The following is a 16,157-nucleotide window of genomic DNA, read 5'->3' as shown; positions in this document are numbered from 1 at the left end:
TCCCTACACAACGAAATTCATAAAGGGAGTTGAGGTGACAGTGTGTCTGTGAAGAGATGTTGAGGAAGCGCCACCTGCGACAGCGGCAGAGCTTAAGAGACTGCAAAGTATCAAAGCTTTCGTTTACATCTAAAGGCATAAAGGGAGTTCAGGTGACAGTTGTTAGAGCAGCATATATGTAGGCCCACACACTTTAGCAGGATTTGATCAGGGTGAACATGCACAGGACACGTTACAGGGATTTCCTACACACTTGTGGACTCTATTCTGCTGGATTGTACACAAGCACTATCTGTACAAGTCTACGAGTATTATCTCATCATACAAAAGCAGCATATAAAACTAAGCCTAGCGAGTGGACTGCATGCTTCGAGGAACTTCGTACACAAAGAAGTCACAATGATCTGGAAGGAGCTTATAAAATCAGGTGACGTGGGGTGACACGGTGAATAAAAAGGGGCTTAAGGCTTGTGTTTTGGAAAGAGGTGCAAGGTTTAAATTCCCTGATGACGGCAGAAAATGCTACGTCAATGCTTTGGATTCTCTCCTCTTCAATGTGTCGTTTCCGGTCGTCTTCCAAAGAGAGAAGATGAACAGCCGGTTGTCTGCTTTTACGTTACTCACCAACCGCAGCCACTCCAAACTTAGAGTGGAAGGAATATCTAAATGAAAGTTCAGACACTTTCGTGAAACATCCGAATGTAGATCAGGTCTTTGAATAAAATTGTCACTGCAAGGTCTCCCATGTCAAAGTTCAGGACACTGTAGGTGTAAGAGATTTTGGAAAGGGCTTTGGAGGAACAGGATTCAGATATGCAGCAAGTGTTTTTTTTTCAGTTCACTAAGGAACAGTCATATTGCATGTATACTTCCAGTATTTTAGGCCACATGCTCACAGTACAAGTACAAACTCTTAAGTCTTCAGTTTATGCACCTCAGGGAACGAGGCCTCGCTTTGGCTGGCTGCGTGCTCTTAAAAAGGTTGCAGGTGAAAATCCATCAAGCTCACATTACCTGGATGGCAGCAGCCAGAGACATGATGGTGCACTCTGTCCTGTAAGATAAAGTGGACATGTTTGTGAAAGACGACTGCTAACAATCATTTTATGGGCTTAAAACAATAGCCAGTGGCAACAATCACTATGTGGTGTAGACTAGTCTACATGCACATGAAGAGGGAACTACTAATGATCAGGACGGTGCAATGGACACGAGCAGCAGTTGTGACATCCAAAACAACTTTTTCCACAACTTCTATTTGATACTGAACTGTTTTTGTTATAGCAAACGGAAGAGAGGATATGAAGAAGACGGTCATGTGGCAAAAGAACCTCGTCTGGCTGAAGAGGTGAGACGATATTCTTATACTTCTTTAGCTTTTTAGCTTATCAGAATCCGTAATTAATTTTTTGTTTCATTTCAGGAGTGGAGTGATGAAGACCTCATGTGAGCTTTATGTTGTTGTGGAATCAGGCTGAAATAAACGTTTTGATTGCAGTATTTTATAAATATTACAGATGCCCCCCAAATCAAAACAACTATCAGTTTAAGTGCACATTTGGTTGGCTGTTGTTGCGCTTGCAGAGAGAATAAAACTATTTTTCTATAAGTTTCTGTGGTATATATTCGCTGAACATAAAAATATTATGTGCACACATTTCTCTATTTTGTCAGGGCACAATAAACAACTCCATAATCTACTTTAAAAAAACAGTTTTAATACGTGCACGCATGTCTGTTATACAGTCTGTGTGACTCAAAATGTACTGCTGTAAACATTGTACTTGAGTTTTTTTTTTTTTAATTAGGTGTTCTGTCCGGCAATGACGAGTTAAAAAAAAAAACACTAACCCAAAAATCAAATATCGTGGATAATTATGACCAGAAAAATTCAGTTCATCTCATTAAACTCATGATTCCAGCAAGAGAATTTATTCATATAAAATAACCATATCTTTTTCTCAAGAGTTTGTTCCAATCTGGAAAACAAAACAAAGACAAAAATGCTTCTTGCAGCACTTAGCAAATATTGTAACAACCTTAAAATGAAGTTGCTGATTACAGTATAAAAAGCATTAAATGTTCAGAATCCAGTTATCGTTGAAGGGGGCTGAGAGAACTTATCTTCTTCATGTCAGTTTCTTCAATCTGAGAGGGACGTGTGGGGGGACACTTTGGCAACACACAGAGGGTACAAAGAAACCTGCAGAAATTTTAACATTTGGCCCTCATGATGAAGGAAATTAAATGTACACGACAGAGTCCGTGAGCAGAAAAGTTTTTCTTTCAGTCATTGGCGATTTTGTCTCCTTTGTTTTTAAGGCCTACGTTGCTTGTTGTACTCAGCTGCTACTGTTGCATAGCTGTCTTGTGGTGAACCAGACAAGAAGACAGGTGGGGAGGGGTGGGAGGTACTATCAAAGGAAGACATGATGGAGAGTGGTGGATGGGTTGCCATGGTGATGAGGGAAGAGCATGCTACGTCTCCTCGGGGCTGCACTCCGAGGGGAGGAGGTGAACTGACGCAGGGATGGGGAGATGGGAGGAGGAGTGCAGTACTACCTGTTGCTGTTGGACATGGCATACTGAGCCTGCTTCTGCTGGAGGAGCTCCGTGATGGCCAGCAGCTTTTTTAACACATGCTGGAAAACAAAAACAAACATTGAACTTCTAGCTCTTAAAGAGCTCAAGTGTTGCTGCGATGATCCGTCCTGACCTGCTGTGCGCCCTTCTCGTTGCTCAGGGTACGAAGTTCAGCCGAGTGTGCAGCACAGACCTCGTGCAGCGCAGCCAGGTCCCGCGACAAGTCTGTCGTGAAACTCTCTGTGGCTTTAGGGAGCTCCGGAACATTCTACAAACACGAGAGATACTTTTGTTTCTTCAGCTTATTAAAGTCTGTAGTCACGCTAAACTAATTCTAACAAATAATTTTTGTACATTTGTTTACAAACACGAAAGATACAACCAGAAGTGGGCACAGTTTCGCTAACAGCTAATAGCACTTTTTTTTTTGTTTTGTTATTAGCATTTTTGCTAACTTTGGAAACTTCTGCTAAATTAAGTGCTGCTAACTTTAAGTCTGCTAACAAAATTCACAAGCTTGTTCCTGTCTGTTTTGGGCGTGTCTCGGAAGAGTCCATTAGGCTATTGGCTTGCAAGTGGCAAGACTTAATTGGACGACTCATCTTCAATTGGAAGGAGGCGAAGACGTGTGACACAGACCAAGTGACCGTCATCTTAGTGGTTACCGGTTTGGCGTTAAATCCTGTTTAGTGGTGCCCTGAGATGACTTCTGTTTGTGACTTGGCGCAATATAAATAAACTGAATTGATTTGAACTACTGCTAATATTTTTAGTTAGCTGAGTATGGGTTAGCAAAGATAACTTTTGGTTAGCTGTGCCCACCACTGGAGACAAAGTAAATGTGTGAAAGCAATAATGGTCAACAGTTTAAAAACACAATTAATTTTCCTAAACTGATAAAAGTCCATTCACTCCATGAGAAGGCCCCTTTAGCAAATACCTGCAGAGGTATAATTGCTAATATCAGAGCCACTCTTCACTTCTGTAACGTTTGTTTAAAAAGCAAAAACTAAAACACACCCCTAACTCATCCAGGAACATGATCATTCGATGTTTGTTGTTTTTGATGAAGGGGTTGACCCCCTCCATGTAGGATTCCTGTTAAAACAAAAAGGAAAATAAAGCAAATGAAATGGTAACAATCTCAACATATTTGTCAATGTAAATGAAGTTTAATAGGATGCTTAAGGGCAGAAAGAGTTCATACCTTAGCACCAAATTCAACCAAGTTTGCCAGATTCTGGACAGACTTGGCCACCAGCGTGAGGGTACGGCTTGCTGTTGAAGACGGAGGGTCTGTTAAAAAGAACGAGAGTGCAAAGAAGAATAAAAAACATTGTAACATGACTCTCAGGACAAGAAAAAAAGAAAAAAGCTTCCAGCAGATATTTACCAGCAATGATGTTGAACATTCTGGGGTTGAGAATGGCAGGGCAGAGCAGTCTGAGGAAGACAAAACCACTAGGGAAAAAGAAAGAAAGAAAAGACGAGGTTCAAGTTAGACTCCATTAGATAAAACATATTTTTAAACAAGTTCCTGACACATCTTACTAGATTTGCAGTCATAAGGTCTCAGGGCTTATTTAAGCGTTTACCTTACAACTCTTGTCCGCATGGTGGTGTTGTTGGGCCACTTCTGTTTTACGGACTTCTGCAGGCACCCATAGATGTACCTCAATGTCCTGTTGCACAAGACGTTAAGAGTAACATATGAATCTGAAGAGTTAAAACATGTGACGCACATACAAAACCAAACAAGAATTTGTTTAGGTGTCGAGAGCTTACGCTGGCAGGATCTCAGCAGCCATGAAGATCTTCTCCACCAGCTCAGACAGTATACTAAGAAGATTGGCCAAGTTCATGGTCACGTCCTCGTTCTTCTCCAGTTTGGAAAGGTTCAGCTGAAAATAAAAAAAGACAAATGAGACACTGGACTAAAAGTGAATTAATCTGAACTCGTTACATTTTGTGATGAGTGAAAAATGATTTCTTTCACTCCACAAATACAATTAATCATAAAAAAAACAAGTGTTAATGTATCACATGTAACTCAATAACTTTTTAAGCTAGATACCAATCAGTTGCTCCTAAATGCATCTGCAGTATTTTGTACATTTGTCTTAATAACCTGAAGTAAGAAAAGTGTTGTTTTGTACCTCACAGGACTGTTTGCTTTCCATGACCTTCAGGATTGTGTCTTTGAGCGCGTGGTGGACAAAGGGTGTAGCTGTGGCCTTCATGTACTGCTCCATCAGTGTGCTGGCCAGTGTAGTCGCTCTGAACAATGTTGTGGCCTCATCTGGAAACAGACACAGGAAGATGATGTTATCCAAACAGATCAGCACATTGACACATGCTCATGAGCAATGATTCCTTTAATGATTGTTTCATATTTATTCAAGTAAACATGAAACGTCATGATTGTCCATCTTATCTGCAACAGATTGTAACATGTGTCCTTATTCTTACCCTCCATCTTAATTTCCTTTTCATTGAGTTTCATAAGCAGGAAAGCTTCATCCTTCTCATGTCTGAAAATCCGCAAAAGAAGGCTTGCCAGTAACGTTCGATCTTGACCACAGACGTTAGCCAAAGCGAAGATTACATGAAAATCTTTCTGCAAAATCATCTGTAGAGGACGTAACGAGAGCGTTTTAACTTAACAGCCATGCTGTCGGCTAAGAGAAGATATTGCAATCAGAATAATTTCTCAGTGAGTCAAACCTCCTTGAATTCGCTGTACTCCTCTTCAGGCATGATTTTCTCCATGGAGTAGCGGGCACGTACGCGCAAAGAGCCTGGCTCGATGCCCTTCAGAGGAATGTGGGAACTCAGAGGGAACCACTCGTCAATCATCTGACCCTTAATCAAACGATGTAGCTGGCAACGCATGAACACTGGGAGAAAACAAACGTGTGAAGGAAAACAAACAAAAAGGTGTGAAGCAAAAAGCACAAACATAAAAATATTTTATTACATCTACAGCTGTACTTACAGATGTCATTTTCTTTGCTCTTCTTTGTTTTGTTGCTCAAACTGATTTCAAATCGATTTATTTCACTGGACAGGTCACTGAAACGAGAAATAATATATTTTTTAAATTCTGCAAACAGAAAATGTTGACTTTGGTTGCTGGAAACGGTGAGAGCCTAAATGAACTGCACAGGGAATAAACAAACACTCACTCAAAGGTGAACTCTTCAGTGAAGACAGGATTCTGCCCTTCTCTTGGGTGTGTCTTAGCAACCTGGACACTGTTCAAGTAGATATTACAGTAGGGGTTGGTGAAATACTTGATTGGCAGCTTGTGGGCCTCCTCCACATACAGCACCAGACTGCTCACCTGAGAGAAAATTCAGCAACACATACACACAAAACAATCAATCAATATATGTATTGGTTGTAATATTTTCTACAGCACTGTGCTGAGCTCCCAACTCCCAACCCTCTAATCTACTGGTTGATCGCAAAGGCATTATCGGTAGATAGCATGGCATTAAAAAAATAGACGTTAGCCATCCTCACTATGATATTTGTCACTTGACTGACACACAGGGCAGCCAGTCACTGCCCCCCCCCCCCCCCTAATGTGTGAAATTCTCTGTGTGTGAAGCCGCACATGTGCACTACAGGCAGCTGCAATCTAAAGTTGTTCTGCCCTAACAACAGTTATAATAAATGGCAGAGAGTAGGAATGTGCGATATATGGCATAAAATTCATATCATGATATGTGTTGTGAAGGGTGGCGATAACGATATATATCGCAATATATTTTGGGTATAAAACTTAATAGGAATTTTTTAAAAAAGCATAGGGTGTTCTTTTGCTATCATACATTTTGAATTAAAAAAAAATCCACTACTAGGTCCAAAGAGTTCTTAAATAATAAACAAAATCAAGTATTAGGCTTCTTGCTTGTAGTGCAAAACAGTGCAAAATATATAAAATGTAGTTTTAGCCATAAGTTTTAAACAAAATAATATGTTGTCTTCCAGTCTTCTCACTTAAGAAATGAACAGCAACAGAGCAACAAGTGCACGCTGGAACACTTCACCCTCCAAACCTCTAGTGGGCGCCTCGTTCTGCTTTAATGAAGAGCTGACACAAAATGAGTCTGTGGCTTTGACCAGAGGGTCTCGCAGTAAAATCACACAACACAGCGTTCTTTTCACAGATCAGAGAGCAGGTTTCTCTAAAGCTGACCAACGCTTACTTTAACTTTCGACGGAAAAAAAACTAAAAACTTTTGATGGAACACAGCGTTTTGCGAAGGCGTCAGAATACGGCAACACTACAGCAAGCCGGCTGTAGTTAGCTTGTAGCTTCACTACTTGGCTCTCGAAGAAAAGACTTTAACGCCACTTACGCACAGTTTTCAACAAAAAAAGTAACGATTAAACTGACAACTCTGATTTTACATCAGAAACATCATTATTGCAGTTAGCCGGTAGAAGTCAGATCTCTATCATAGGCTAAATTTCTATCGTTTCTACCTTTCCCCTCCAATAGACATTTTTCCTCCAGCCATATAAAATAAAATAATTCCACATGAGTTCCTTTGTTTAAACTGGTGCACTATAAAACGGTTTAAACAAAGGGTCAGAAATAGACATACTAAAACATATAAAAAACTAACTGCCTGAATGCCGCTGTTAGTTTTAAATCATAAAAAATAGCAATTTTGCAAAGTACAACAACAAAAGGAATGTCTTATGCTTGTTGTAGGAATGAATAAATATAACAATTTGGTAAAAGTGTTAACTTTCAAAAAAATACTACCTTACAACTTATATACAACGTCTGAGACTGTGAACCTGAGTACACATAGCTTTAAACTTTTGGATGTAGCTGCTCTTTGCTTTGTTTAAATAAACATGTAAATAAAGTGATTGCTTACCTGTCGAAGCCTCTTGTTGGACGTGGGTACTGTAGGTTTTTTGAGGTTACTGCAGAACGTCTGAAGACATGTCATCCAGTCCTGCATGAACAGAACATGGTCACATTTTAAAGGCATAGTAAAGTTAGCTCTCTGCAGGAACACTTTGCATGCAAAACTGGAAAACTTTGTATGAAACCCAGTTAAATGGGCAAAATTAAGGCATCTTTATTTTGTTACTGGCAATCAGCAGCAAAGGCAAGCTGACAAGTATAAAAATACATTTTCCCCACCAACAATGGAATTTCCAGTATAAATAAAGAATGGAGACCAATTGTTTTTGCTGACAGGTTTCTAGTGACAAAATGTCAAAAATAAGGATTCAAATAAAATCATTTCATGCGTTATGTGAAGTTGCTTGTTTTGTCTAGGAACACCATTGCATTTACTGAATTTTGGAGTATTTTTATAATTTAATAACTCATTAGGATTTAATTATTGGCATATAAAGAAAATACAATTACTCAGAAAATATTCAGGTACAAGAACAGAAGATTAAAGTAATCAAAATTCATCAGTGTTTGAGGAAAAACTGAACGTCTTTTAGAAAGTCAGGAGAGCTTGCTTTTGTTTAGGAATATGACGGAGGACTCGAGACTTTTGCACAGTACCATAACTAAATGTACTTAAGCTATAGTATAAAGAATGTCAGCTTAATTGTCTTGCTTCAGCTCAGCTTAAATATAAACTGGTTCCCAAAAACAGATCTTCATTTGCAAAGACAAAATGAAGATCATGTTCCTGGAAGTAAATCTGTTCATTAACTGCAGTGTCAAATAAAAACACTTCATTTATCTGTATAATTAGGCTTTGATGATTTGTATGATTAGGCTTTGATGATTTTTATGATTAGGCTTTGATGATTTTTATGATTAGGCTGGAGGAACACCGCCACCAAGTGGATGAGTTGAAACTTGATCCAACAATTACCTAAAAAATGTTTTACGAAACTGACAAAAATGATAAAACAGTTCAGTGACCCAAAAAAGTTGTTTATTACCTGCGCCTGCTCTGGAGTTTCTCCAGCAAAATAAAAGATGTACTGTTCCTCGCTAAAGTGCTGGACAACGATCTGGAAACAGTTTGGCCTGGAAAAGTAAAACAGATGAGTTCATTTGAAATTTCTGAGCGGCACGAGCTTTAAATGTTGTTCAGAATACAGCTGCTATTTAAAACTTGGACTTAGTGCAGTTTACAGCCAACCGTTCACGTCCTACCTGCCAAACAGACTGTCGTGGACACCATACACTGAGCACACGCTTAGATCGATCAGCCCTTTGGGTTTCGTAGCTCTCTTCTCACTTTCAAAATATATGAGCTGTGCATCGTTACCCTCAAGGATGAAGTACAGGTTCTTCCACCTTTTGCCTTTTCCTGAGGGTGCAAGAAAAGAATTAGCATCTTGACTGACCTGATCAAACAAAACTGAGGTTTGCGATGTGCTGGAAACTACAGTGCTCAACAAAATGTTAGATACCTTTGTTAAAGAGGAGATAGCCTTTTTTGACTATGTTTTTGTAGAAAGCATCTTTTGTTTTTCTTCTTATAGTGTTATAAATTTCTCTTCCATCCACTGTGTCAGTAAGTACTTGCTCCTGTTGCTACGGTGAATACAAATCAAAACATTACATATTTACTAAAATAAAAATCTGATAATATTTTTTTTTTACAACTGTCATTTCTGATGCTCCAAATGAGTTTCTATAGTATAGATCATTAATACCAAAATAACAAAACTTATTTCCTAAAATATACATTCACTTGTCAACTTTACCTAAACATATAGTGCTGACAACAAGCTAGGCCTTAGCTATAGCAACATTTGAGTGTTGCCAGCTTACACTGGTAAATGCCATTCCATTGAGTAAAGTGTTGACAGTAACATAGTATTTAGAAACTGATGGGCTTACCTGTACTGAAACTGCTTCTTTTAGATTGTATCCCTCAACAATTTGTTCATTCTTGTAATGGTCAATGATGTCATCAACGCTGCCAGAGACAACAAACGGCAACATAAATTAAATTAAGACAATCCCCAGAGATACAATATGTAAACAAGTCAAAATTCACAACATAGGCTAATCAAAAATGTGCTAAATTGAACACTTAATGTTTTGTCACATTCTTGTTTGTCACACACAACTGACTGGCACATTAGCAGACGTACCTGTTGTAGTACCTCCCCCCCATCATGTACTGATTGTTGGGCGTTGGAGAGATCTTAAACCTTTGGATATTCTCACTGGTGCGAAAAAAGAGGGAGTAATCTCCGGGTGTGTTGTCTGACGGCCGGACAAGGAAACTGCACACCTGACCAACTATGAATTGAAATGAGAAATAAAATGTTCTGATAAGGTGATTGAAATGTCTTCTATAAATAACGTGTAGGACAAAAGATAAAAATAACTTGCCTGTCATGAGAAGGTTGTAAGCCTCTTGCTTGGTGATCTTTCCATGATACCAGCTAAAAGGGAGAATTCAAGAACAGCGAAATGAAAGGAACAATGCAAACAAGATTCTGTGAGAGCACACAAAGATGCAGACAAGACATAATATCTTGTAACAGCTCAGCCAAAAAGTATAATGGACATACTTTATCAAATAAGGTGGGAAATTTACATCATAGGAACATGTAACCAAGAGAGAGGAACATTACAGAAGTGAACATTTATATCTTGTTTTGTATTTTACAGCTATTGGTTCAGAATATTGTAGCTTACACTTTTCCCTCATGTGGATCTTCCTCCCGGCTCTGCAAAATACCAGAGACAGAAATCTGTTAAAACAAACTTATTGATTTGAACTAGAGCCAGACCGATACACTGGTTGTGCCAATATTTTAGGCCCATATGGGCGTTTGGTGGTATGTCAGTATTGGTGATAATTGTCCCATTATGTGCCGATATAAACACTGGGAACCATCCGTGTCCTTCCTTGCAAAAAGCGTAATTGTACAATGTATCCAGCAGAGGGAGCAGGCAAACTACTTTCAAGTCATGGCCTGTTCACTTTAACTTTCACTTTCAGCACAGCTGAAGCAGCGAGAAATACTGTGGCGTATTTTGCTGAACAGACCATGGCAAGTTTATTGTAATTGATCTGTAAAATAAAAACTATTAACAATAATACATTCTCTTCAATCCTCCAACCCTCTTGTCATTAGCTATGTGTCTCTCAAGTTAGCAAGCTAACGTTTAGATAACCTAGCATAGGCTAATGCCTTGTAAAACTTTAGCCAGAACAATAAATCTAAGGTAGAGGTAAATATATATCAGTGTTAGTAAAATTATTTTTGTAATCCTCAGTGAAATGCATTGTTTGTCTGAAATCTTTACTTCTCTGAAAAACAAAACAAAACAAACAAACAAAAAAGCGCTACTGCAGTCAATACTAATTAGGCCTTCATCATATGTGACTGTCTGGTTGAACAATGAACAGGGAAGGTGTTTCTTTGTTTAATTTATAATTTTGTAACGCACTTGATAACTTTATGGTGAATAGTGGAAGATAGAAAATGTGAGTGCACGTTAGGAAGACTGTTTCACGACTTAAAGAATTAAAACAGGTTTAAAAGTAGCTGTTTAATTAGATTCTTTGGGGTGGACAAAGCTCAATGATTTTCAGCCAGTATATTGTTTATCAGCATTAGCCTTTCCCTCCCAATATCGGTATCGGCGATAGCCAAAGTTTCCATTTCAGTCGGGCTCTAGTTTACATTCAGTACATCCTCATACTATTGCCATTTTGATAAAATATTGACTTATTTTGATCGACACTATGCAAGTTTACTGTCTAATAAGAGCCTATTCATTGACATTTTCACATGACTTGAGATAGACCTGTTGTGTTCTACTTACCACCTCTTCCACCAGATCCTCCACAATGAGCCCTTGCTCCTCTGTGCGAACATTAGTAACCCACATCCAACCATCCTCCAGTTCATTGTGAACAATAAACATGTCCCCTTTCAGGAAGCTGAGAATACAATTCAAAATATTATAAAGAGACAAAAAATACTGCTGTGATCTCACATCAAAAGTACAATTACCTGAGATAAATTGACATAAATAAAGTTAGCTGACAATATGTGTTTACTGCAGATTAAAGTACCACAGTACAGCCACCAGGTGTCTCTATTGACATAACGTTAGGGATAGGCCATGTTGCATGTCTGTACAGTCAAGCCTAGGGCGGTGCAGGCTCACCAAGAGTTCAGGCTGACTTTGGACAGATGCTTATCAGATTTAGAAAATCGGGGGTAGCTGAGCTCATCAGTGAGGGTGCCTACTGCAGCTTAATGACAAGAACAAGACTGTTTTTCAGTAAGTCAGATGATGTGCTTTGCAGGCTGCTGTGGCATTCCACAAAATCAGGTTGTTGTTCGTGAGCAATGTAGGCAACTAATTTATCTCTAAACCTGAGACGTCACTGCTTCTCTGTGTCAGATTATGAGTAGCAATGGAAAATGGGATGAAGATAAAGATGTTATTTTCCGAGTTTAAGACAGAAAATCTTCAATGTTCACCTGATCTCATCAGTATCTGGCACTTTGGTGTATGGAAGTATGGCCCTGACGCGCCTCCTGTCCTCTACAGGCTGTGAAAATAGACACACAAAGAATAGAAACCTCATACTTTGCCTCAGCTTTTCAGAAATATTTTCACACAAAAGTAACTAATTATTTGACAAAATCTAATTTACATTCAAACAACATCAAAACAGCTCAAGGGCAAAAAAAAAGAATGTGACATTTTACACATGTACAATGAATAAATTGGGGAAAAAATAAATTAAAGTTCAAGAGTCAAAAAGATGAGAATTTCAATGCAATAAAAACACTGACATTGCATCACATCAAATATCTGATTAATTTCTAGGAAAAAAAGGCTTTATTACACATAATTGTCCTGGACTGTTAAATTTTGCACAATTTGCTTAAAAATGTCAATGACTGATGTTTATATAGGGATTTGTTTTAGTTGACAAAAATATCAATGAAAACAGTTTAGGTGACATAGTAGCTGCATCAAATGCCAATATAAAAGTATGAAGTTTGCTCATTTTCAAAGTGGTCACATCCCATAAAACATTAAGGAATGGAATGCTTTTTAATTTTCTAAGATTATTAAAAATTTAACTGTTTCAGCTCAACTGTGACAGTGTTACATAATATGTAGTCAAATTGTATTTGAACTCTTCATTCTCTTTACATATATACTCTTATAGCCTACATATACCCTTTATATATAAAAACACGTTGAATAAAAGGGGGTGGGAGGTTAACGAAAATGAAAGCTTGTGGAGGAATCTGCAAAATTTTACAAACATTGGATCTTAGTACGTCAGACTCTGAAACACTCCAAAGCTGAAGGTCAATCTCACCTCAGGAGGTGCCACTGGTGACAACAGTTTCTCATTTTTTAGTAGGCAAGAAACATAGCTGTAGTAACCGATCAGGTCTGATAAAGAAGAGAACCGCCGACCACCAATGTAATAGTCCCCACACATGGCGATTATCCTGAAGAGCAAACAACAAGAGACGGTGACATTTTTAACCACAGACTAATCACTTTGTGCTGAATGTAATGGGAAGTCTCAAAAACTATCTCTTTGAATGGAGATAACATTGCTTCATCAACACAAACATCTCATTAAAACTAACAAAGATAGAAAATGTTTATTACAACACTTTAATGATAGAGGGGAGTAAAAATCTATCACAACAGGATGCTAATGGTTAACCAGTTGATTGTGTTGCCAGTTTTTTTTGGGTTTTTTTCTGAGGTAATGGGTCATCTGGCAAAAAGGCCAACACTACAGGGGGATATTTTATTTTATATTGGCCTTTATTTAACCAGGCAAATCCCAATAAAATCACAGATCTCTCTTGCAAGAAACGTCTGGGCCTGAAGGCAGCCTAACATGCAAGTTTTTTTTGCCACCTGTCGTAGATTGATCGGACACCTTTCAATCTATTCTTATATTGTGGGTGTACATAGAGACGAGACAGCAGTCTTATTAAAGGGCCCAGTCACTCTGTAGCTTGAGCTCCTCAGCGATACACGGAAACGGAATATGACCCCTATGCTTAGTATCACCTACAGCAAAATGTGCTTTTTATTTTGGTGTTGAAAAATGTTTCTGTAGTTCTTTAAAGCAAATGTTTAGCCTGAAGCATTTTATTATTATCATTATATTTCTTGCTTTTAAACAGGAGTTTTTATTTGAAATATTTGGCATAGAACAAAAATCTGCCATATTTGGTTGTTGGTCATTTTAAATTTTGCATTTTGTATACATATAATTTTACAAAGTATGAAACTGTGAATTTAAAATGAGAGAAGTCTGGTCATTTTTCAATTCACACCTTAGTTATTTGAACTTGAAAGGTGCGATGTGGCATGGAAAGTTTTATCTTGTCTGTCTGTCTGTCTGTCTGCATTGACCATGGCCTCAGATTTGGAGGAGCCGATTCTTATCCCAGCTGCTTCACATTCGGCTGTGAATTGCTCTAGTGAGAGCTGGGGATCATGGCACGATGATGCCAACAGGATCACATCATATGCAAATAGCAGAGATGAAATTTTGAGGCCACCGATCCGGATTCCCTCCAACCCCTGGCCGCAAAGAGAAATTCTGTTCATAAAAGTCATGAACAGAATCGATGACAATAGGCAGCCCTGGCAGAGTCAACTCCCACCCTGAAGGGGTCTGACTTACTGCCAGCAATATGAAACAAACTGTCGCACCGCTTATATAGGGACCAAACAGCTCGTAGCAACGGGACTCCAATCCCATACTTGGAGAGCACCTCCAACAGTGTACCCTGAGGAACATAGTCGACCGCCTTCTCCAAGTCCATAAAACACATGTAGACTGGATGGGTAAACTCATATGACCCCTCGAGGAACCTAGTGAGGGTAAAAAGCTGATTCATTGTTCCATATCAAGACGAAACCTACACAGCTCCTCCTGGATTTGAGGTTCAACCAATGATCTGACTTACTTTTCCAGTACCCCTGAATAGACCTTACCAGGGAGGATGAGGAGAGTGGTGCCCCTATAATTGGAGCACACCCTCCGTCCCCCTATTTGAAGAGGGGAACCACAACCCCAGTTTGCCAATCCAGTGGCAATCTAATGTCCATGTGATGTTGCAAAGGTGTGTCAACCAAGACATCCCCACAACATCCAGGGCCTTAAGGAAATCAGGGCGGATCTTGTCCAGTACTGGGGTTCTGCCGCTGTGAAGCTTTTAACTACTGCAGCAACCTCAGCCACGGTTATAGACAGAGCAACCCTGAAGTCCCCCAACTCGGCTTCCTCCATGGAAGATGTGCCGGTGAGAGTGAGAAGGTCTGAAAACTGTTCCTTCCACCCCCCTGACGACATCACTGGTTGAGGTTAACAGCACCCCACCTTCAGTGAACACTATGACAGTAAAGCACTGCTTCCCCCTCCTCAGTCGCCTGATGATCTGCCAGAATTTCCTCAGAGCGGATCGAGAGTCTATCCAAGTCCTCATCGAACTCCTCCCACATCTGAGTTTTTGCCACAGCAACAATCAAGGCTACAGCCAACTTGGCCCTCCTGTACTCTTCAGCTGCCTCTGAAGTCCCACCAGTCAACAAGGCCCAATAGGACTCCTCCTTCAGCTCGACAGCCTCCCTAACCCAAAGTGTCCACCACAGAGTTCAAGGACGATGGATCACCTTCCAGCACCCCCACTAAGGACTCCAAGAAGACCGGATACCATGAACTATTTGTTAGGTAGGCACAAACAATCGGCAGAGCCTGTTTTCCCATCCAAAGGCGCAGGGAAGCTACACTCTCATCTACCAAGGAAAAACTCCAACACACAGGCACCAAGGCAGGGGGCTAAGTGTAGACCCACACATGCTCGGCGTCTCTCACCATGGGCAACTTCAGAGCGGAATAAGGTCCAGCCCCTCTCAAGGAGATTGGTTCCGGAGCCCATACTGTGTGTCGAGTTGTGCCCTACAATATCTAGTCAGTACCTCTCAACCTCAGGCTCTTTCCCTGCCAGAGAGGTTACGTTCCATCTCCCGAGAGCCAGCTTTGGTAAACCAGGGTCAGAGGTTTACAAACACCTAAACACCAAAATATAAATTTGGAATAACACTGCCCATTTCTAGTTAGTACTGTGTAGGTTAAACCAGGTGAAGACTCCTGCCAAAGAATGAAAACATGCCCATCTGTTTACAACAGGAGGTTCTGATTGTGTTCATGGAAAATATTTTGTAATATTATTGAAGACATTATGTAAGATATTCTCTCATGGGATTTAAACAGCTGATTCAAACTGGGTTTGTGCAGTTAAGTAAAACGTACCTGAAATGGTTGACCACATTGGTCACACTGAGAAAAGACAGGACAAAGGAACCGGGCCGGCGGTCACTCTCCCTGATGAGGTAGCTGCCAGGGTTACGGGCCTGGCGTAAACGCTCCTCTGCGATGGTTCGATCTAGTTTACCATGGTACCACCTTAAAGAAAAAAAAGGGACAATAATCACAAGGTGCAGAATTTATGTTGTGACGTACATCACAAACAGATGCTTGTGAAAATGTAGAACATCATCCACAAAGATGTTTTAATGCAATTAAGTTTTTCTAGAA

The 16,157-nt window shown here is 39.7% G+C and overlaps 1 protein-coding gene across 1 annotated transcript in view; it reads right to left on the bottom strand.

Annotated features, from left to right (window-relative positions):
• Positions 1–983: 983 nt before the first annotated feature.
• Positions 984–16,157, bottom strand: part of rasa1a (RAS p21 protein activator (GTPase activating protein) 1a) — a 33,790-nt gene continuing 18,616 nt past the window's right edge. The window contains exons 2-26 of the mRNA XM_037681080.1: positions 15,873–16,025; positions 12,903–13,038; positions 12,046–12,116; positions 11,378–11,495; positions 10,241–10,272; positions 9,932–9,984; positions 9,688–9,838; positions 9,431–9,509; positions 8,998–9,121; positions 8,738–8,894; positions 8,521–8,608; positions 7,482–7,562; positions 5,769–5,926; positions 5,579–5,655; positions 5,308–5,480; positions 5,053–5,212; positions 4,740–4,882; positions 4,369–4,484; positions 4,179–4,265; positions 3,977–4,044; positions 3,791–3,879; positions 3,604–3,681; positions 2,717–2,851; positions 2,563–2,642; positions 984–1,054 (exon numbers count right to left, since the gene is read on the bottom strand). Of these exons, the coding sequence (XP_037537008.1) occupies positions 1,006–1,054; positions 2,563–2,642; positions 2,717–2,851; positions 3,604–3,681; positions 3,791–3,879; positions 3,977–4,044; positions 4,179–4,265; positions 4,369–4,484; positions 4,740–4,882; positions 5,053–5,212; positions 5,308–5,480; positions 5,579–5,655; positions 5,769–5,926; positions 7,482–7,562; positions 8,521–8,608; positions 8,738–8,894; positions 8,998–9,121; positions 9,431–9,509; positions 9,688–9,838; positions 9,932–9,984; positions 10,241–10,272; positions 11,378–11,495; positions 12,046–12,116; positions 12,903–13,038; positions 15,873–16,025 (2,656 nt within the window). The 3' untranslated portion in view covers positions 984–1,005. The remainder of the gene's footprint in view (positions 1,055–2,562; positions 2,643–2,716; positions 2,852–3,603; positions 3,682–3,790; positions 3,880–3,976; positions 4,045–4,178; positions 4,266–4,368; positions 4,485–4,739; positions 4,883–5,052; positions 5,213–5,307; positions 5,481–5,578; positions 5,656–5,768; positions 5,927–7,481; positions 7,563–8,520; positions 8,609–8,737; positions 8,895–8,997; positions 9,122–9,430; positions 9,510–9,687; positions 9,839–9,931; positions 9,985–10,240; positions 10,273–11,377; positions 11,496–12,045; positions 12,117–12,902; positions 13,039–15,872; positions 16,026–16,157) is intronic.

Source organism: Nematolebias whitei, chromosome 8 (genome assembly GCF_014905685.2).
Source record: "Nematolebias whitei isolate Nwh7 chromosome 8, NemWhi1, whole genome shotgun sequence".
Taxonomy (NCBI): Eukaryota; Metazoa; Chordata; class Actinopteri; order Cyprinodontiformes; family Rivulidae; genus Nematolebias; species Nematolebias whitei.
Note: the sequence above shows the minus strand (reverse complement) of the source record. Positions and strands in the feature narration are given on the sequence as shown.